Below are 23,085 nucleotides of genomic sequence, written 5' to 3' on the forward strand. Positions count from 1 at the left end.
CCAGCATGCTGCATCTGGGCAGTCTTCACCTAATGATGGCGACAGGGATTGTTGGAACTGCAGTCACAAAATGTCATGCCTTATAACTGCATTACTTAGCAATGGAGTTTCTGGTTCCAATTACTATTGCACTAGCAAATGTATTGTAATATTTACAACAATGTTACATCCTTTATGCCTGCAGTATTAAGTTACAAAAGTCTGAAATCTGGTTCTAATGAATAAAATCTGTGGAATCACGATTACACTCTATATTGATATGATATATAATAAAATATTTGGAGCAAAAAAATCTGATAACATACCATTATAACTTTTGTACCTATTATAATTTCTAATTAATTTTACGGTGTGGCATAGATTCATTTCATAAGAATGCAAATATGTATTTTATGGTTTTTTTATTAAAAAATGTTAATAGGACCTACCTAACAGAGTTCAGTTGAATTGAAAGAGCAAAGGATAGAACAATACAAAATTAGGTAAAACTTGTTTCACTGTGTATGCTATGGGCTTTCTTTAAAAAAAAATCAGAATTATTGCAAATAATACAAGATTAAATTATTTACTTTTGTACTTTTCACTGCCAATAAAATAGATGACTTCAATTTTGCATTATCTGTGACCACCGTATCTGGAAATACTGGTAGTCCTCAACTTATGACCACAGTTGGGATCATTGCAATTTCATTGCTAAGCAAGGCAGTTAACTGAGTTGCATCCAATTTTGCCACCTTTTTTGCTATGGCTGTTAAGTGAATAATGCATTTGTTAAGCAAATCCAGCACACCAGAGGTGGGTTTCAGCAGGTTCTAACCAGTTCTGGAGAACCGGTAGCGGAAATTTTGAGTAGTTCGGAGAACCGATAGTAAAAATTCTGACTGGCCCCGCCCCCATCTATTGTCTGCCTCCCAAGTCCCAGCTGATCGGGAAGAAATGGGGATTTTGCAATAACCTTCTCCTGGATTGGGGAGGGAATGGAGATTTTACAGTATCCTTCCCCTAGAGTGGTGTGGGAATGGAAATTTTACAGTATCCTTCCCCTGCCATGCCCACCAAGCCACGCCCACCAAGCCACACCCACAGAACCGGTAGTAAAAATTTTTGAAACCCATCACTGCAGCGCGCGCGCGCACACACACACACACACACACACACACACACCATTGACTTTGCTTGTGGAAAGCTGACTGGTAAGGTTGCAAATGGCGATAACATAACCTCAGGACACTTCAGTCATTGTGAATACATGCTGTTTGCCGAGCACCTGAAATTTTGATCACACACCCTTGGAAATGCTGCAGTGGTTATAAGTATGAGGAGTGGTCCAAGTCACTTACTGGTTGTAAGTTGATGCCATTGTGACTTTGGTCGCAAAACGAATAATTGTAAATTGAGGACTATCTGTAATCTGTAATTGTTTTCTCTACTGAAGGATGAAAGTGTGGTCCAGTTGGGTCAGGACCTTGCACAGAAGCTGGGATTAAGAGTCCGGAAAGCATATAAGAGGCCTCAGGTATGATATTTCCCTCCTACTTCCCATGACAGTAAACATACTTTATTTTCCCCCCAAACCTGAAGCTTGAATCTTTTATATCATTTTATATACTGAAACTATTTGGTCTGTATTGAACACTCATGCATAGGCAGTATACATGGGTACAGCCAAACTAGGTTACCGGTATATCTTATATACTTTTCCCTTATTAAAGATGACATTTTTTTGAAAATGTGTCATTTATCATTCTTTTAAGTGTCTTAAACGTCTGTTACTTCCTCTCTCTTTGCAGCAGGATTCAGAAACCTTTTCTGTACTGAGTAATGGCCTGACATCTGCCTTACCAAATCAGGTATGTCATTATTGTTTAAACAGTGGAATTGATATAATGGATAACACGTTTTCCTGCTTGGATGAACATAATTTGTTAGGTAAAGTTCTTAATTAAAAAACTCAAGAAGCTACAGCAAAATGTTGTGTTGATGAAGTGCTGCATCACCCACCTGAAGAGCATCTTAATGTTCTCCATTTAGAAGTATGCAGCTAGCCAAAATTTCCAGACATCCTTATGGACAAGAATCTCAGAGGGAGAATGAGCTATGTTTATTTATTTTTTTATTTGTTTAAAACAATTATATGTCCACTCATTTTAAAAGTAATCTCTGGGTAACTACAACCAACTATATACATAACTGCGTACATCTGCATTTTTATTTTCTAAATAATTTCTGAACATTTTTAAATTTTAAAAAGTTATTAAAAGTGAAGTTATTTAAGAGATAGATAACACCATCTCAGTCTTTATAAGATTAACTCTGGCTATATGATTTGAACAAAAAAAATATTCTTTTAAGAGCTAGCTCTTTGCTTTTCACTTTTTCTGAAAAATAATTCTAAAGCTTCAGGCCCAAGTACAGTTCTTGATGACTACAGGGAATTCTCGACTTACGACCCATTCAGTTGGCACTGAAAAAGTGACATGACTGATCCTTGCACTTAACAACTGTCACAACAATCCTGTGGTCACATGATCAAAATTCAGGTGTATGGCAACTGCCGTGTCCTGAGGTAACATCATTGTCATTTGCAACCTTTCCAGGAAGCTTCCGGCAAACATACATTGAAGCCAGATTCACATAATGACCATGGTGATTTGATTAACAACCACAGCAAAAAAGAGTGTAGATCAGAGGTGACTCATGTAATGACTGCATCACTTAGCAACCAAAGTTCTGGTCCCAGTTGTGGTCATAAATTGAGGACTACCTATAGATCTTACAGCAATAGAATAATTTGGGAAGAATTGATTTCTCCTATTGTTTTTAATGAGAATTCATTACAATTACTTAAGGGTAGCTTTCAAGGCATAGTCTAGACATATATGAATAGCAGTTAAGTAGATTTGAGTTTAATTGAGATGCAAATGGAAAATCTTTGAGAACTGAGTATTTGCTGTCCTGAAATAAAGATGAATAAAATGAAATAGTAAAATAAACTTAAATTTGTAACAGTAGACTTACCTTGAAAAGATGGAAGTTTCAAATCCGGCCTTTTAAAAGCCCACTTAGTTTACACAACGTGGCTCCGTCTGTTGTCTCTTGGATAGTAGTTTAGTAGATTTCACTGCCACCGGTTTTCCAGAATGTGTCTGTTCCCATAATGTTAATGTGTAAAAGAGAGAGTCCTCCCATATGATTGTCTTTTTGGTAAATTAGGGTTAAAAATGGAAATAATTAAATTTATGTAGTGCAATCTCTGCCCTTTTAGCATAAAAGCATACAATTAGTGTTTGGCTGTTCTTTTTGACAGAGAAATCAATCTCGTAAGAGAAAAAAAGTTTTCTGCTTTCTAAGCATTATTGACCACTGGTGACAGTCAGAACGAATTCCTGCTGTTTTCTAGGTAACATTTTCAGAGTTGGTTGGCTACTGCCTTCTTCCTAGGGCTGAGGGAGACCTAAATATCAGTGATTGAAAGCATAGAGCCCTGCCCTATTTGAAAGTTGGCAGCCTCATATATTAAAAAGAAAAGAATAAACTATTTGAGGGTAATCCAAATGAAAAGATAATGAAGGATGTATCTCACCATACATAATTCAAGTGTTAAGAACATATGAATGCCCACTTATACTTCTATTAGCTAGACATATAATCTTCCTCCAGAGAAGTTAAGAAGTAATTATTGCTGTTCTCAAAAGAAGTTGGTTGTATGGAATGGTGATGACTGACTGTTGTAACAATAAAAAAATCAGTTCTGCAGAATTATTAATTATCATGGGATCCAGCCAATCACAAAGGTACAACTTTCATTCTGAAGCATTTTTCATAGGGTATCCAATCTTGCATTTCTATACATCTAGATTAGTTCCTTGTAAAAATTGGAAAAGGAAACTGAATTTGGTCAAAAGAGAATTGATTATTTTTTTCCTGTTGCAGACCAATGGATTAGGCTCCATAGATGACATTGAAACAGGTAATGAATGTATTTATGCTTCTTTGATTCATAGTTATTCCCACCACCACCCTCAAACAGAACAAGAGGTTTTGCTTTCAGAAAGAAATCTGCAAAATATTTGGTTGTCAGTTTAATTTGTCACTACGGCATCTAACAGGAATAGCAGGAAATACCTGGGAAAAGACAAATCCTTTCTTTTTGAGAAGTCCATTGTTCTCAATTGAAATAATACAATTGGTTGTATTGTTCAACCAATACAGGCTGAAGTTTATAAATATGAATAGTGGCAATGATAGAGTCATTGTTAGAAACATCTGACCATCACATCTATATAAGAATGGTTTGTAATTCTGAAAAGTGTGTTTGAATTGGACATCATGAGGTAGTTTCTAAGAGTATAATTCTAGCAAATAGGCTAATGAATCTTTTCACAAAGATGAACAGTTGTTTTGAAGATGAGAGAGATTATTAGTTGAGCAATAGAGGAAATACTCTACACTCAGAATGTTCTGTGTTCTGACTGGGCTCTTTGGCTTTTTTTAAAAAAGATGATACAAGCATCTGTCTCTGGAGAGCAACTACTACTCAGAATAGTCAGTGTTAAGCTACACAAATATATTATTATTTTACATTTGCTTTGTGTTTACTCTCTTGAATGCAATGTATGTAAGGGTGGTCCTTAGGTGTAATCTCATATGTAATCTTCCAGATAGCTCTGTGGTCCTTCAGTGCATCGTTACTCCTAGTGCTCCTTCTGTCACTGCCAGCAAATCCAATGCCTTTTCATCAACTGACTTGGATACGAAAACCCTGCCAACATCACTCCCTGCAACTAACCTGCTCCCTTCTACAGATGTGGCATCTATACCAGAGTCTGACAGTGTAGACGACTTCACTGAAGGAGAAGTTCTTGGAGATGAACTGGACTCATTTCTGGATTCTATTGCAGATGGGTCCCAGTATCCACTAGTAAGAGTGACTTTTGTAGATGCTCCTTTATTTTAGTCACTGCTCTCTTGTCTCTTCATCTTAATCATTACAGAGTTTACTTAGTACATTCCTGCTCACCCTCCATCACTGCTTTTTAAACTTCTCCCTTCTGAGTAATGGAGGACATTTGTGATGTGCGTTACATAATGATACATGGAATTGTTCATTATCTCAGAGAAAGGACTAATGCAATCCTTAGTATTTGCAATTGCCTAAATAAGGATAAGCAATTGAAGACTTTAAGATTATATAGTTCCTCTCCTTAGCTCCCGCTTTTTTGAATGTACAATTAATCTTATGATCCCAATTGGCCCCAGAACTTCTGTCATTAACTGATAACGGTCATAAAGCATGATGTCATGTGACAGCTTCATTAGAAACTGCAATCTCAGCAGTCCCAGTTGCTATTGTAACTCCAGACACAAGCAGGAAGCAGAGGGAGTTCCAAATAAGCACAGGAGTGGAGGAGGTCTGGCACAGGTTGCATATGTGTTTGGGGAGGTTGCTGCAGTGTGGCACAGCCTCAGGGAGACCTGAGAAAGAAGGTGTGAGAAGGCTGGGAAAAAAATATGCTTCTTGGCTGCCACACCCTGGGAAGTCTCAGCAGCACAGTGCTAAGTCAACCCCATCCCAGGAAGCACAAAGGAGCTTCTTGGCATGCTGTGGCTCTGGGGTTATAAGATGTCCCTGAGCTGCACTTCAGTGCAGTGCCATTCCTGAGGCTTTAAAGGAATGGACGTAGCTTGTTAAAGGTTACCAGAGCTTCCTAGTAACACTTTTCCCATTTCCCAAATTGTATTTAAAAGGCAGCTCTGATATCTGGTATAGGGAAATCCATCACTTTAATGATAGAGCGCACCTGCATTTGCATACAAAAATTGTACGTTTCAGTCCCTAACCCATCTCAGCCATAATTAAAAATAGTAAAATTTGGACAAATGTAATAGGTTAGCTAGCTAAATCTTTTGGAGCTCAGTCTCAACAGTTTTTCTTTCACAGCCAAAAGGTGGCCATAATAGTGATTGTTGTCCATATATTCTTCTTCATTTGAGCTGATTTGTCTCCAGTCTATTACAGTTCCCATAAAAATGGCCTGGAGTAGCTTACTGGTTGGATAGATGTTCAAACTAATTGTTTTTCTGCTGGGCTTTTCCTTGCTTTACTATGACTTTCCAAGGCTTCTGTTGCCTCTGGGATCGTTGGGCTATTGTGTGCTTGGTTCCCTTTGTTCAATTATACTACTTATTTCAAGGTTGCCCTGAATATCTAGTTAGCTTTAATAATGGTTAAATTGATGCCAGCATAAGCATAACCTTTTGTAGAGCTGTACTTTATATTCAGAGACAAGAAGACGTTTCAGACTGTGCAGGGTCATGAATGTAGCATTAGTCTGTAACTCTTTAAAGCAGTTGCACATTTTAAAAAAAGATTGCATAACAACCCTTCCTAGTTGTTCCTCCATCCTTAGCAAAAGACACAGCTGGTTAAGGAGTTACAGGCAGGTTATGCTCATACACGCTTTTGCCTTGAGTTCAAAGTGTTGCCCTAAGTCTTAAATAGCATTCCAGAAGCATTTGTTTAGTCAATGCTTGATGTTGCTGCCACATTGGAAAAAGTAATTGCAGACTAATTTTAGAGTGAACTGGTTTCCTGTGACATTTTGTCAATCTGGCTACATCCTATCTTGCTTCACAGAAATGGTGGTATAGAGGTGAATCTTTCATAAAGTTCAATATGTCTGGAAACGTAAAGTAGGAAAGTCTGAATTAATGTTTTAACTTCTCCCCTTTAATCATAATACATTTTATTTTCCCCCAAAGTCTCTTGTCCGTGGTGCCATTCCTGCCAATCTGCCGAGTGAGGTGCCCCAGCTCATCCCTGTGTTTCCTGGTGGTACTCCACTTCTTCCTCCTGTGGTGACCGCTAACATTCCAGTCTCCACACCGCTGCCACCTGCCTCCTTCGGGCTAGTGATGGAGGCTACAAAGCAACTGTCATCTTCATCTGTTCTGGATACCTTTGAAACGCCAGTTGGGGGCAGTGGCACGTCTCCTTTGGATTCATTGGATTCACTAGATCTGCTCCCATACACAGAGTCTCGGCTGGATATGTTAGATGCTTTTGGAACCAGTAGGGGATCATTGGATGCTTTAGATACCTTTACTGTTGGTAGGTATGGAGACTATTTAAGTAATGTTAACTTGTGACACAGGAAGAGCCAGTTCAGTGTAGTGCTTGCCTAGAAACCAGGAGACTATAAATTCATGTATGGCAGTGATCGCCAACCTTTGTGGCTTGGTGGACCAGCGGAGGTGGCCGGGGGTGGGGGGGAAGCAGAGGGGATGGTTTAGTGTGTGCAAACACGCTATTTTCACAAGTGCAGCACTTGCCCACCACTTCCACAGACCAGGGTTGGAGACCTCTGATGTAAGGCATGAAATCTGACTTGTGATTTTGGGCCACATGACCTCTCAGCCCAACCCACTTTACAGGGTTGTTGTGGAGAAAAAGAGGAGGAGAAGGGAATATTGTGCATGTTTGCTGCCTTGAGTTACTTATAAAGTAATAAAGGCAAGATAAAAACATAATCTCATAAAGAGTACTTCCGCATCAGTATTTCATAAGTAGAATGGCATTTCTGTGTCCTGGATCAGTCCCTCCATTGCTGTTTATGGTTTATTTTCCCATCTCCTACTCTTTATTTATACATTGTATTGTGTCATTTTGTATAATATCTATTGTGGTTGATGTTAAAAGTGTTGAATAATAGCTTTAGGAGATCCATTGTTGTAGATCAGTGGTCCCCAACCTTTCCGGCTCTGCGGACTGGCAGCGGCCGCAGCAGGGAAAGGATATGTCAAGCTGCGAGTAGAGGTTTCTTTTGCTGCGTATGCCAACTGGACGGTTGACAGGATGGTTTTGCATGTGCAAACCTGCTGCTTGTGCAAATGGAGCTTCTTGTCCTTGCAGAACCCAGTTCCTAATGGGCCGAGGATTGGGGGTTTAGAACCCCTGTTGTATATAGACAAATCTGAAAAAAATTCATGGTTTATAGCAGGAATGAATTGTCCTGAAAACATTAATACGTAATGCAGGCTATATCTTCCAGGATTGTCTACCATTGATCATGCTAACTAGAATGTTAGTTGTTGTTCAGCAGAGTTTTACCCAAGGCATGGCAATAAGTTTCTTTTTAGAACTGAGCCACCAACAGTGGAAGAATCCAGGCCAAAGCTTGGATAAATAAATTGCTCTTATGGCAGATAAAAGAAACCCTAATAATGAAGATCAGCCATTGATGATTCTAACAGTCCACCCCACTGTATGTGAGAAAATTTAAATATTACAACTCCTTCCCCCACCCTTATGTGGGAATAGATTTCCTGCCCCTCATTTTTTGGACTTTGATATGAAAGTCATTTGCATTTTTTTCATCATGGTCCTTTCTAGTTTCAGGCTGTTGGGTTCCAGAATTGGGTTTCAGCCCTAAATATATGTGAAATTTGAGAAGTACAAAGAAAGGGCTTGTGTGTAGTACTGCTTCCATAGTTGATAGGATGTTGCATAATTGACATCCACAAAAATCTTAATTTTTTTTTCTGCCACTTTTTAGAGGAAACCAGCACCCAAGAACCCCGCCAATCTGCTGGAATTCAAAAGTCCCTACCATTGGTGAGTATCCTTTTCCCTTAATTGAGAAGAAGAGAAATGCCTATTAACTCTTTTCATCCAGGTCCTCAATTTGATTAGCAAAATATTGCTGTACTTCCATTTTTTTAAACTTCTCTTCCCAATCTATTCAAAAGATTCTGTGTTGGAGTGATCATAAATTGTCTGAGTGATTTGACATTGGATGAGTAAAGAAACAATTTCCTTTTGGGTCTAAACCATTTTATGACTAAACAAATGAACTTTGAAACATTGCAGAAGGGAAATGTATATCTCTTGCTATAAGAAAAATGCTGCTTAATTTAATATTTGCTAATACTTTCACAATAGGAAAAGGCTCCTTTTCTGTGACATGCTACATGTTGAAAATGAAGCAGGTTAAATTGCTCATTATTGCTACATGTAGTCTTCGACTTACAACAGTTCATTTACTAACCATTTGAAGTTACCAAGACACTGAAAAAGTGACTTATAACCATTTTTCACACTTACGACAGTTGCAACATCCCTGTGGTCATGTGATCAAAATTCAGATGCTTAGTTCACATTTATGACGGTTGCAGTATCCCAGGGCCATGGGTTCACATTTTGCAATGTTCTGACAAGCAAATTCAATCCAACCGAATCCAAGACCTCGGTGCCTTCCGCCATGCCCTTAAAGCCTTCTTTTTCCAGCAAGCCGGGCTGGCCTAACACTTTTTAAAATGTTTTTAATTGTTTGTTATTGTTTTTAATCATGGGGCCAAATTTTTATATATCTTTTTAATTGTATTTTAATGTTTGTAGTTTATGCTTTTACTTGGCTTTCACCGCCCTGAGTCCTCAGGGAGAAGGGCGGTATACAAATTTAAAAATAAATAAATAAATGGGGAAGACAAATTCCCTTAACAATCATGTTACTAACAACAACTGCTGTTATTCACTTAATAACCATGGCAAGAAAGGTGTAAAATGGGAAAGACTTAACTGTCTAGCTTAGCAACAGAAATGTTGGATTCAATTGCAATCATGTCAAAGATTACCTGTATTTTTGTTCATTTTGTTCATTTGAAAAATGAAGAACCCTGGGGAATGGTAGGTGTAGTAGACGTTGCTGATCTCTAAGGAAGCTTATTTTATTGTCTTTTTCAGGCAAACCAAACTGGGCCAAGCACCCACACCACAGTACCCAAAGTTGTAGAGTTGCTTATGTCTCAGCCAGAATTGGTGATGTCCAACACAACACTGCTTGTGAAGAATCCCTTGGTGTCTACTCACATCTTCAAACAGGCCTGTCACATCTGCTATCCCAAAACAGGTCATCTGCTTATGATGAAGATGGCCTCAAATGTTTAGCAAAACTGGACTTTTGTTAATATTGTCCTCTTTTATAGGTCCCAAAGCTGGCGATTATACTTATCGAGAAGGCCTGGAACATAAGTGCAAGCGAGATATACTACTGGGCAGGCGCCGTATATCAGAAGATAAAACTTGGAAGAGAATTCGCCCACGTCCAACCAAGACGAACTTTGTGGGATCCTATTATCTATGCAAAGGTGAATTGAAGAAAGAGGAGAATGTAATAAAATGCAGACTGTTTCATGAAGGAGGAAAAGTTCGGTGCAGGGTGGGCTGAAGAATGTGAGAGCAATACTCGGTTAATTTTTGTCTACTTAACTTAATCACTGTGTTTACTGATTGTAGGGATTTATAAAACTCCCTTAAAATTTCCAGGTATTAAAACATTTAAAACTCAAACTTGAAAGCAAAAAGAAAACTCATGCTAGTGGTAAAATTGAAAACATGCATAATCAGAAATTTGGGAAATATTCCACTGGCTGTTCATGTAATGGTCATGTTGAGATTTTCTCCCCACTGAAAGTAAATGCAAACAATAGTAAATAGTCAATACTTTGATGTAAGGACTGACACTGGTGAAGTGGGAAGCAATAATTCTCAGGTCTGACAGAATCACAGCAAGTATTGAACAGGGACCTCCCAATCAAAAGGCTAGGAAAAGAACAGCCAAAAGTCTGACTGAAAAAGTGGGAGGAAAAGTCTTAGGATTTAAACCTGAAGGGCTGACAATTATGTATAGAACTTGATTTCTGTATTCTGCAGTATTTTTAATTTATTTATTTGTATCCCAGTTTTAATACATTTACAAATAACTTAAGGTGGAAAATGCACTTAATATCCCTCCCTCCTCCTATTTGCCTCCACAGCAACAGCCTGTGAGGTGGGTTGAGAGAGAGTGACCAAGATCACCCAGCTGGGTTTCATGGCCAAGGTGGGATTTAAACTCATGGTCTCCCAGTTTCTAGTCTGGTGCCTTAATCATTAGACCGAACTAGTTCCACAGTACAGATCTTCTATTTGTATAAAATATATTTCTTGTTTGCAGTAAAACAGCTTCTCTACATGGGTGAAGTCAGCTGCAGCTGTTAGCAGCTACGGAATGCAAGATTGAGTTCCAGGAGAACAAAGGTTTATTGCTGTGATTGATATGAAATCTAGCAAGTGTCAACATACATTTGCCTGAGGCAGCCAGTTAGTTTGTCTCAGTGTAGGGTAGGCTCTGCTACCATTTATTAATTCAATTTGTATTTATTAATTCAGTTTGTATGCTGCCCCTCTCCGAAGACTCAGGGCGGCTCACAATGCATTTAAAATCATTATAAAAAACATTTAAAAATTAAAAACATTAAAACTCATTCACACCATTCATGGCCGGATCTCGCCGGATCGCAAGAGCGAGATCAACGGCCCCAGGCCTGCTGGAAAAGCCAGGTCTTCACCACTTTTCGGAAGGCCAATAGGGTGGGGATGGTCTGGACCTCAGGAGGTAACTGATTCCAGAGAGCTGGGGCAGCCACAGAGAAGGCCCTCCCCCGTGGGCCCGCCAGCTGGCATTGTTTAGCTGACCGGACCCAGAGGAGACAAACTCTGGGATCTTACCGGTTGTTGGGAGTTATGCGGTAGAAGGCGGTCTCGAAGATACCCTGGTCCCTGAGCCATGTAGGGCTTTAAAGGTAATAACCGACACCTTGAAAATCCATTAAATCCATTCTTGCTTAGTCAACAGAAGCTGAATACAGGTAGACCTCGACTTACAACCATTTGTTTAGTGACTGTCCAAAGTTACAAAGGCATTGAAAAAACTGACATGATCGTTTTACAAACTTATGACTTGCAGCAGCCCCATTGTCAGGTGATCAAGCAAATCAATGGGGAAGCCAAATTCACTTAAGAACCTTGTTAAGAACTTAACAACTGCAGTGATTCACTTAACTATGACAAGAAAGGTTGTAAAATGTGGCAAAACTCACTTAACTATCTTGCTGAACAAAAGAAATTCCGGAGTCATTTGTGATCGTAAGTCAAGGACTATCTATAGTAATATGTTCAGTAAATTTCATTAGGGTCTTCTTTAATGAGCTTTTCAGTTTCTCTTTATCAATTTGTGAAGCTTGGGGAGGGAGAGAAGGAAACAGTATAAGGGGTAGCAAGAGACCTTAGTTCTGATTCTAGCCTCCACTCCATGTATGGTAGTCTGATGTTTGTTGCTTTGTAGATATGCTTAACAAGCAGGATTGTAAGTACGGGGATAACTGCACCTTCGCGTACCACCAGGAGGAGATCGATGTGTGGACAGAGGAGCGAAAGGGGACACTCAATCGTGACCTCTTGTTTGATCCACTGAGTGGGATCAAGCGAGGAAACCTGACTATTACCAAGATCCTGAAAGAACACCAGGGCATATTCACCTTTCTTTGTGAGGTATGAAATAGGCAATGCAGGCATACAAGATTGTATTTTCATGATATTGTCCACTGTGCCTTTACTAATTGCTTACTGGATTACATCATAAGAAAACTGCCCAACGTCAGTTTTGGACATTTGGGTTTTGAAGGTAATCACAAGCTCACTCACTGTCACATTTCAATTGAGCTATGAACAGAAAATGTTTATGTGAGAATGAGTGACATTATTTCATTCCATAAAAGTTTATGGTCAGCCTAGAAAAGCAATCAGAGTTGAAGACTTTTTCAGCTTGCACATGGAACAAGCATGTATTTGTTTTTGTTTGACTGGGCAGAGAACCATTAAATAGTTGATGTATTGAAATAAGTTACAACTTGCTGAATAAACCAGACTGGTTGGAAAAACATACTACGTGATATAGCTGTATTCTCACAGCACACTAAACAGATTACTAAATCCCAAACAAATGATGCCTTGAGATTGAGTGTTATATTTGGCTTCAGAAGACCTGTTGTTGTTTTTTATTGTGAAGCTGTTTGAGCTATCATGTTTGCAGATGACACAGAATTAGAAAGGATATAGCTAATACTGAGAAGATAGGAATAACAGTCAAAATAATAGATAAATTGATTGAAAATAATGATATTTGTTGTTTTTTAATAGTAAAATGTAAATAAAGATTATTTTTTTAAAAAAAGAAAAAGAAAAAAAGAAAATAATGATATTTGATAGAATCAAATGCAAAGTATTTTCCTAAAAAAATAAAAAATGTATCACTATAAAAAGAGGATACTTGGGTTAGTAATAACACTTTTGAAAAGTTCCTGAAGCCCCAATTTCCAAACTAATAAATTGTTCTGCAATTCGGTATTCATCAAACCTTACCTCATGTGTTATGATAATTCTAGCCATTGCATTTTAAAGGATTTAGACAAAATAGGAGAGGTTCAGAGAGCAGCTGTGAGAAAGAACAAAAGACTCTTAAGACATATGAAGAGAGATAGAAATAATTCAGAATGTTTAGCCTTGAGAGGAGAAATGTGGGAAGGGATGAGGTGGTGCTCTTCAAATATCTTAAAAGAGGTCACATACAAAAAAGGTGAAGTCATGTCTAATTTATTCTGGAATTCAAAATATAAAATAATAGACTAAAATGATAGAAAAGGAGAGCCTCCAAGTGTCAGGTTTTGTATGTAAAATAATCTATAATCAAGAATTGGAGGGAAATGTATATTCTTGTAGGCAAAAATGGAAGTATATTGAAAGAAAACGTCATTGTCTTTTATATAAGTATGCAGAGCAAAAAAGTCTAAACTGCTATTTTTATATATATGTTTACAGATCTGCTTTGATAGCAAACCTCGAATAATCAGCAAAGGGCTCAAGGACTCTCCAGCAGTGTGCTCCAACCTAGCTGCAAAACATAGTTTTTATGATAATAAGTAAGTGGGTTGGACCTGTCTTCAGCCAGTAATATGTAACTGTTTATTAAAGGCAAACTGAGCCACAATGTCACAATTATATTTCTTCTATAAAAAGAACAGTATTATGTTATTTTGTAGGAATGTTTGAAAAGATAACTCATTCCTGATCCCACAGGCATTATTCAATGGTTATGTTGAGCTGCTCTGATTACTAGCTGGTAGTTTGAAGTAGCTCCATACAGCTATGCCTATTTTAATCATAACACTAAACAGCTTTAATTTGGTTGAAATGCTGTTTCCAAGAGGCTACTAATCCTTAAGCGTCTTACTAATTTATTAAGTTATATTTCATTTGCTTCCAGTGCGTTTTCTCACAATCTATTTTCTAGTACCCTGAAACAAATAATTTGTAGTTTAAATTGTAATTATGTTTAAGGTAATAAAACCAACAGCAACTCTAAAAAAACAATTCTCGATGTGCAATAGAATTGAAACCAAAACCGGCAATTAAAGGGCTGGGGGTACTGGGGCCAACATTTAAAACATCTTTTTCCTTTGTATTAATAATGTAAAGTTGTTATTAGTATACAAGGATCAATTATACTAATACCGATCATAATACTTGGAGAACTTAATACAAGTACTAGTATAACCTGATTTAAAGATAACATACAAGGAGCTGATTTCTGGAGAGATGGCCTAGAGAGCAAGAGTCAATTCCCAGCATCTGGAAAGTTGGATGATGATAGCTATTAAGATTGAACTAACCTACTCATCCATCACTATCCTTCATCCTCATCCTTCACTATGAGTGAAAGTTACAAACTGAAAAATGGCTGGTTTTGTCTCAGCTCTACCTTTGTTCTTAGTGACTAGCTTTTTAATGAGGATTAGTATGAAAGAATCTCTCTTTTTTGCAGGTGTCTGGTTCACATTGTTCGTTCCACCTCTCTAAAATACTCTAAAATCCGCCAGTTTCAGGAACATTTTCAGTTTGATGTCTGCAGACATGAAGTACGTTATGGCTGCTTGCGTGAAGATAGTTGCCATTTTGCTCATAGCTTTATAGAGCTTAAAATTTGGTTGCTGCAGCAGTATTCTGGTGAGTAGTCACTTGGCTGGGACTGTCCAGAGGACTGCAGGAAGATTATTTTCAGGCTTCAGTGTGCACTGTTTCTCTGAGCTCCCACTGAGAATGTCATCCAGAAATTGAAGAAAGTAAAAAAAAATTTTTTTTTTTTAAATCATATGTACAATACTCTTGGTTATAGAACTGCTTGCATCTTCTAACAAAATTGATTGGGTCCAGTGGGGCAACCTTAATTAATGTCCTACATGCGTGATTATATAATGGGAATGATTTGAAGGAAGAGTTTTAGTTATGAATATTACAAACTTTCCAAAAAGTATTTGCTCTAAATTAGGTCCCTGATGAGAATAACTGGGGATCGAAGATCAAGAGGGAAGGCTGAGAGTAGGCCTGCCTTTTGGACATTTGGCTTGTGTGCCTTGCAATAACACTTTTGCAACAATTGTGCTGAAATGAATAAGCACAGGTATCAACAGAACCATTTTCCTCACCTCTGTTTGTAGCCTTGAGCACACAATATTTTGGCCATTATTGAATGGAAAAATGCCAACCTTTAGTATTCCATCCAGTCCTCTCTGGATGTAGAAATCAATAGTTCTAGACAGTGACTTTGAATGAGTTTCTGTATGTATTGAAAGAGACGGTAGATCTACTTCAGTTCTTGAATTTGCACACAAAAGTAGTAGGTCCTTATTAGAACAATTATTATAAGTGACAATAAGCATAATCCTTGACTAATTTGTGTCTTCTGTAGAACATTGTACAACGTGCTTGGGGAATTGGTTTGGACTGAATTGTTAGAATCCTTTACTATAGCGAGACAATGCTCATCCAGTTACTCGCGAAGGGCAATAATTCCAATACTACAAGTTTATTTTTAAATTTTAGGAGGAAGATATATTGTACAATCTCTTATGTATGCATATGAACATTTTGTTACTATGAAGTGTCACTTTCTCCAATTTTTGCAAATATATAGTGGATTCTGATTCAGGAAAAGGGTCATCTCAGAAATACTTGCTGATAGAACAAAGCAATGAAAAAGTTTTAACTATGTTATAATAATCTGTTAAAATCTCTGAAGCTACTTTTGTCTTCCTTTCTAGGAATGACTCATGAAGATATTGTACAAGAATCTAAAAAATATTGGCAGCAAATGGAGGCACATGCTGGCAAAGCAAACAACAATATGGTAACCTATCTAGTTTTATTTTAATCCTTGTAAAAAGCAGAATTGCATGAATAGTTTAAAGAAGTTAAAGTAAAAGTGTTAAATGAATAAAATAGTCAGGAAATAAAAATATAAGACACCTATATAAAAGCCATTATTCTAGTGAAAGCTTAAAAGAGCCTTGATAGTACAGTGGTTTAGTGCACCCTGTTATTAACACAGCTGCCTGCAATTTCTGCTGGTTCGAATCTCTCCAAGGCTCAAGGTTGACTCAGCCTTCCATCCTTTCTAAGGTAGGTGAAATGAGGACCCAGTTTGTGGGGGCAATAAGCTGACTTTGTATAAAATATACAAAAGAATGAAGGCTATTGCTTAACGCATTGTAAGCCGCCCTGAGTCTCCGGAGAAGGATGGCATATAAATCAAATTTTAAAAAAAATTAAAAAAAATTAAACTATCAAAATGTAAAGTGCTTCAGAGAAGAGTAGTGTTTATATGTGGTGCCCAAAAGAGGTATCAGAGTATTCCCTGTGGAAAGGTGTTCCATCTGAGAAGTTCCTTCCCTTTGAAGCTATTCAAGTAAGAACACGGGGACAAAAAATATTTTATGTAATCTGGCTCCAAGCCATTCAAGAGTTTAATGTTTAACAGATTCACTGTTTGAATCTGATCTGGAAATGGAATGGCAACCAATAGGGCTAACAAAGAATTTTTAGGATGACACAATTGTAGCAATAAATCCCATAACTGAGATTGAGTCTCTTTTGGATTGACTAAAATTCTGAACCACCTTCACAAATAGCTTAGCACGTGACTCAAGTGAGAGGGGAGAAGTGCTTGAATAAGTGCTTCTATTTGACATCTGATCTATCAGTTTGAGCAAATAAACATTATTCTTCGCTATTGAAGCCATTGTGTTTAAGGCTCCAGCCTTAAATGGAGTTATTAGTAAATGCCATGAGACATAAGGGACCTGCCATTGCATAAATATGGATGGGCCTGCAGTCTGCTAGTTACAAATATATGAATGATACAGCTGAGGAGGTATCTAAAGAATACTATAGATATTTAAGGGTGATGTCCATACATGTTTTTTTTATAGTGCACTGAACATTTTGACAAAGGGAAGTTGGATTTCTTCTTCTAGATTAAGCCATCTTGTTAGGTAGAGCAAGCAGCCAACTGAGATGACTGATGTTAGAAGTCAGTTATCATAGAACAAAGCTATGTCTGCCTTGAAGTTTCTTCTATACTTGTGATGGCGAACCTATGGCACTCATGCCAGAGGTGGCACACAGAGCCTTCTGTGGGCACTCACGCCGTTGCCAGGTGCTCTTCCAGGTTCTATTGCGCCCATGCATGCTGGCAGCTGGTCTTTGCGCATGTGCGTGCCAGAACTCAGAAGACAGCAGTTGGCCAGTGTGCATCGATGCCAGACTAGCAATGGAACTCGGAAGAGCAGCTGGCCACCGTGCTCATGCGCACTGGCCAGCTGATCTCTTATGGGTTCCGGCGCTCAGGCACGTGCACGCTCCAGTTTCAGCACTCAGTGCTGAAAAGGTTAACCAGCACTGTTCTATACCATGAAAACCAGTCTGTTCTCTTGAAATCTAACAATGTCCTTTAAGACATTTTCTTCCTTCAGTTCTTCTCCCCCCGCTGTTCTTGATTTCATTCATGCTATTTAAATAATCTGTCAGGTTGATGATTGAAATTCTTAGATGCAGCATCTTCATCTTTCATTGTTTTTTAATTAAAAATGATATATCAAAAAATTTACAGAAGAAAAAAGTTTGAAAACAAAATCTCAAGATTTCATATTTTAAAAATAGCATTTTGATAGTCAGTTTACATTAATTTAAACTGGTGGATGATGATGATAATGATGATGATAGATTGATTCTTAGATGTTTATAGTTACTGAGGGGGGGGGAATATATTAATTTGTAAGTTATTATTTGAAAACCCAACCTTTAATTTTAAAGCATTGCCTAGTGGTTATAATCTGATGCTCTTACTTAGGGGCATTTTAGAGTGCTAAAAAAGTCCCTGGCTAGTTAACAGAAGGTGCCCATTCCTGGAATTGAATTAAAACAATTTTTGAATTAGAATACTTAATTCTTGACAGTTCTCTTTATCATCTAGATGTTTTTAATTTCTTAATTTTTAATATAATTTTATTGGAAGTTTTAAAAGTAAGAGTAAAATTAATACAAAGTAAAATAGAATAAGAAATAAAGTAAAAGAAATAAAAGGGAAAGCTAAAATGCAAAAAGAAAAATGAAAAGAAGAAAAAAGAAAAAACATACAAAGAAGTGGCTTCCAATCTTTTTTGAGGTAATCATAATTGTAGATTTACTTTCTTGGATAAAGCAATGAGTCTCTTCTATCTATAATGTATCCTAGTGCAAAATAGAATTCATCGTATAAGTATCTCTAATTTCTTTTGTCAACTATTTTCAGTTCACGAAGGCATGTTATGACTTGACCAATGTATATTTTATAGATTGTGACTTGATGGAACTCTAGCAATGCAGGGCAGATTTTCATAGTTTATAGCTACCTTAGGCACTATTTTGCACCATCATACTTAAACTTTTTGAGAAAACATGGATGAACATAAGAAATAAGAAATTTGATATAGCTGACATAAAACCAAGGAACAGACATGAGAAGAGTGAACAAAGAATTGTGTAGATTTTGGACTAAAATGAGTGTTATAATAGCCCACCCAAAGCAAGGCCCCCTGTTTGGCCTGCATTGCCATCTGCCTTTATATTTGCTTAAGCAAGTTGAATCAAATAAGAAATAATCCTGCATAATTTCTTTTTTTGTGGGAAAGTTACATTTTTAAGCATTAAAAAATATAGTAGGGTAGAAAAGCAGGGAACTGTATGTGTGCTACATTCTTCTTACTGCTTGGGTGCCTCATGTATGTCATGGTTATAGCTACATGGCAGTCTGAAGGCAACATAAGATTTGTAGAAAGAAACAAAAAAGGGATGGGAAAAAGGCTGAGACTTCACAAAGTAAATATACAGAGAGAAAGCATCTTTAAACTGTAAAAGATGGCTGGAATGACCTTGCTAGGCCCAGAATTTCCAGGAATTCATGGAACAAGAAAGATGTTGTCGTTATGATATTTTGCTATCATACTATGTGTACATGGATAACCATTACATGTCGTGAAGATGTTCATGCTAAAGCGTCAAGAATAATGGATTGTTAATGGGGAGTGGGGTAGATAGTACAATTATGGTCCTGATTGTTACAATAATGCAAGAGACATAAAATGGATCTATTTTGTATAAGTAAGGCATGATATAATGTTGGTTCCAATTCTGGAACTATTATCAACATTACTCTGAATGAAAGACCAACAATGTGGTATCTGCACATAACAAAACAATCACAGGACCCCCTAGATAGGAACTGTGGAGACCCAAATTAATGATATGCTGGTGGCCAGACTTCATGACAGTGTTCTCAAGAAATCTTTCAGGATATCAAAAGAAATGTGAGATTTCAGTAATGAGATCAACAGAATCTCTCAGTAGATTTCTGGCAACCATGCAGTTGTATAAAATTACACACTGGCATTCAGTGCTTAAAAAATAATGCTCACTCCTTTGTAATGAGAAGGGCAGCCGCTTGTCTTTTAATCATTTGATGGAATTACGAATAAATGTGCATGGCTTACAAAAGCAGCAAGTTTATTTATTTAAATTTATTATAGCTGCCCAATTTCCATGGACTCTACAATGAACATACACACATTCGCTTCCCCCATCCATAAACACAGATAAATAAAACCTGAAACTAGACAGACAGGATGAACTAAAACAATGTAAAAATGATACAAAAACCCAATAGCCTCCTGGCAAAAAGAAGCAATACATTAATTGCAGGCCTGGAAGCAGTCAGGTTTCAAGTACTTTCTGATCCCTAGTAGAGAGAGCCCTGTCCTTATCTAGTGTGTGGGAATATGTTCTTCCAAAACATGTTGACAAAGTTGTCTTCAGAATTGGAGTGAGAGAAAAAGCTTGTCTTGGACAACTCTGCTTTTTCTCCTTTTGATCTGAGGTAGCAGCACACAATGCATGCTTTCAAAAGCTGGGTTAATTCTGGGAAGAATTTCTGGATGTATTTTCAACAAATGTTCCTTGTGGTTAGCTTCCCTCCAACTGCTACTCATGTGCAGGTCTTAGTTGTTGTGCTTTGAGAATTCTTGCAAATAAGTGTATTTGAAAATTGTCATCAGTGGGAGTACATTGGCAAATTCTGATGAAGATCGGCTAAAACAAAGGCAGAAGAAGATTACAAGAACTTTATATGTCCTTATATCTAAATAAAGCTGCCTTATCCCATATCTTACTCTAGAAAGCTAACTTACACCAATGATCTATCTTGTCAGTATTATAATGTCTGCATTGCTAAGGCTGCAGTTAAGAATCATTTTGAATCTTGAAGATTCAAATATGAGTTAACGGTTTTCATGTATATTACGTAATTATGAACACAGGGCTACAAGAAAGTGGTATCAGCATGCTAGGGGAAAATTAATATTTGCAAGAATAGTATAAAATATTTGGGGGGAAATCAAAGGAGCAAAAATAATAGAAATGGAATATGTCCATTCACCATGAAACTCAGGATCTTTTGGATGAAAAGAAAGCAAATTGGGAGGGGGATGTAAAGAAAACATGGAGGAATAGAAAAAACAAACTAGGACCACTTCATAGTAGTGTGCTATATCATTAAGCTCCATGCTCTGTACTTTCTTTGAAGTGTGCTTCTTGCTTTATTTGGAATAACAAATCCAGACATTGCTGAGACAGAGCTTTTAATCCTGTACTTGGTACAGTTTAATTACTAATTTACAATGTACTCTTGGCTTCATAACAGCAGATGCTGCTGTTCCCTGATGCCTTTTGGGCTCAATTAATCTAGAGCACACTTATCATAGCAACTTCTAATTTCTAGGTAACATTGTTATGAAATTAGTCAGTCTGCTGTGTCTTGTTTTTACAAATACAATCATGTCTACTAAATGTCTTCATACTTAATCTTTTTCTCATGTATAAACACAGTTTTATCTGGTAAAAGGTTGTATTGTGCAAAGCAAAGATTGCTTACTTTAAAGCTCCTGTTCAGTTGAAGTTGTATTAAGTACTTGAAAAGAACCAGTTGAAAATGATGGATTAAAGTAACTATTCAAAGGGGCCGTTGTGGCCCACATGGTAAGACGCTTGGTCTGCGCGCTGCTGAGGTCAACATCTTGGCGGCTTGATTTCTGTGAGCAAATAAACCATGGAGGGACAAGAAAGGAACCTCCCCCGATTGCCTACAAGCATTCAGGCATCCCGCGGGTAAAGATAACACCACCCGAAAAAATTCCTTTCACAGAGGCAGGCAGCCACCTCGGTGATCCCTGGCTAACACTTGCCATACTCTAAATAAATAAACTATTCAAAGCACTATTCAAGGCATATTGTCATAGGCAGATCCTAGACCTAGGCAATTTCAAGCCACAAAGACTATGTCAATTATATTAACATTGTTAATATAAATAATAAAACAAAAGTTAACTAGATTTGTATTAAAGGTAAATGTCAATAGAATAATAATAATGATAAAATACAAATTTGTAATAAAATTATTTATTGATACTGCAATTTGGAGGCTGATGACTGCAGCTTATGTTTAAAAATAAAACAAAACTTCATAAACAGCCTGAAGACAAGTAAGTAAATAAAAACCCATTCAACAGGAGCCCCACCCTAAATCAATCCCAAGGCCTGAGAGCTTCCTGAATGTGTTCAGATTGGGAACCATCCAGATCTTGGAGGGAAGGGACAGTGTCATTCTAGATGGTAGGAACCCTGACAGAAAAAAACTGCCTTCTAAGTCCACCAGACAACACTAGGGACCCTGAAGTATGCCCACTGTACCAAATCTCAAAGGCTGAAACAGTAAGAAATAGGCAGTCCTCCAAATCCTAGTCTAACTAGAGGCTGTCCATTCTTGTACCAACAATGCTTATGTTCTGAAACCAGACAAGGTCAGCCTTATGGCAAGTTTTTCTAAATTGCACTTTTGAGATATGAACTATAATCCCTAGAACTCCCAGCTGCACTATTGATTAGGGAATTCTAGAACTAATGGGAGATTGAAGAAAGCTGGCATATAGTAATACACTTCTAAAATGAGATTTTGTCATCCTGAAATCCCATTGGAAGTACTGCTCAATTTCCATTGTTCAGTGGAACATAAAGAGAAACCTGTCAGGAAATGCTACTGATACAAAGAGCATTTTGTGCATTAAGCATCCTAAAGAGAATAGCTTTGCTTAGTGTGCGCGTGTGTGTGCATACATACATACACATATACAGTACATGCAGTATGTGATTCTGTGAATGTTTATTTTCAGTCCTATTTGTACAGTCTTCTTCAGCTTCTCATTTGGGGATGATGGAAAATTAGCAACAAGGATTCTTATCTTACTGGATGTTTTTATAGCCATGTTTTGTTGTTTGCTTTTTTCATAAAAGAATATATCTTAGAACACAGGTTTCTTTGTTAACTTTGTTTTCTCCTCCTTCCTGATTTTAGGCATCTGTCAGAACTCCCATTCCCAATACTTTTGACCTCCAGATGAAATTTGTGTGTGGCCAATGTTGGAGAAATGGACAAGTTGTGGAACCAGACAAAGACCTCAAATACTGTAGTGCCAAAGCACACCATTGGTAGGTACCTTTATCTTGTCTGTTTTCTCCTTTCCCTGTGATGTAGAACCTCCTCCTGCGATTATTTTGGTATGTTATATTGAAATAACTTATCGGTTTTATTTTTTAATGCCGTCTATAAATATTCATAACTAGATATGCTGCTGACAGCTTATGTGCTGCTGCAGTTTTGTTTCTGTTAACATTGATGAAAAGTGCATGCCCCATTGTCATACCTTTTTCTTGGTGGGATTATGGTTATGGTTCACACGTTTGGACCCTTCCTTGGTTGCCATGAAAGCTGAACTTAGTAAGAATTA

At 37.5% G+C, this 23,085-nt stretch overlaps 1 protein-coding gene across 15 annotated transcripts in view; it reads left to right on the forward strand.

The window, feature by feature from the left end:
- Positions 1-23,085, forward strand: part of ZC3H7B (zinc finger CCCH-type containing 7B) — a 58,377-nt gene that overhangs the window by 22,350 nt on the left and 12,942 nt on the right. For 6 of the 15 annotated variants that reach the window (XM_034402894.3, XM_034402892.3, XM_034402893.3 and 3 more), the window contains 13 exons: positions 1,436-1,516; positions 1,791-1,850; positions 3,934-3,970; positions 4,662-4,921; positions 6,763-7,111; positions 8,556-8,614; positions 9,743-9,908; positions 9,985-10,146; positions 12,165-12,370; positions 13,697-13,797; positions 14,700-14,881; positions 15,976-16,061; positions 22,653-22,786. In XM_034402894.3, coding sequence (XP_034258785.1) covers positions 1,436-1,516; positions 1,791-1,850; positions 3,934-3,970; positions 4,662-4,921; positions 6,763-7,111; positions 8,556-8,614; positions 9,743-9,908; positions 9,985-10,146; positions 12,165-12,370; positions 13,697-13,797; positions 14,700-14,881; positions 15,976-16,061; positions 22,653-22,786 — 1,883 coding nt within the window. The remainder of the gene's footprint in view (positions 1-1,435; positions 1,517-1,790; positions 1,851-3,933; positions 3,971-4,661; positions 4,922-6,762; positions 7,112-8,555; positions 8,615-9,742; positions 9,909-9,984; positions 10,147-12,164; positions 12,371-13,696; positions 13,798-14,699; positions 14,882-15,975; positions 16,062-22,652; positions 22,787-23,085) is intronic. The other 9 variants (XM_087873103.1, XM_087873104.1, XM_087873110.1 and 6 more) reach the window with 3 other exon arrangements.

The sequence above is a fragment of the Pantherophis guttatus genome, chromosome 7 (genome assembly GCF_059756535.1).
Source record: "Pantherophis guttatus breed Tessera chromosome 7, ASM5975653v1, whole genome shotgun sequence".
Taxonomy (NCBI): Eukaryota; Metazoa; Chordata; class Lepidosauria; order Squamata; family Colubridae; genus Pantherophis; species Pantherophis guttatus.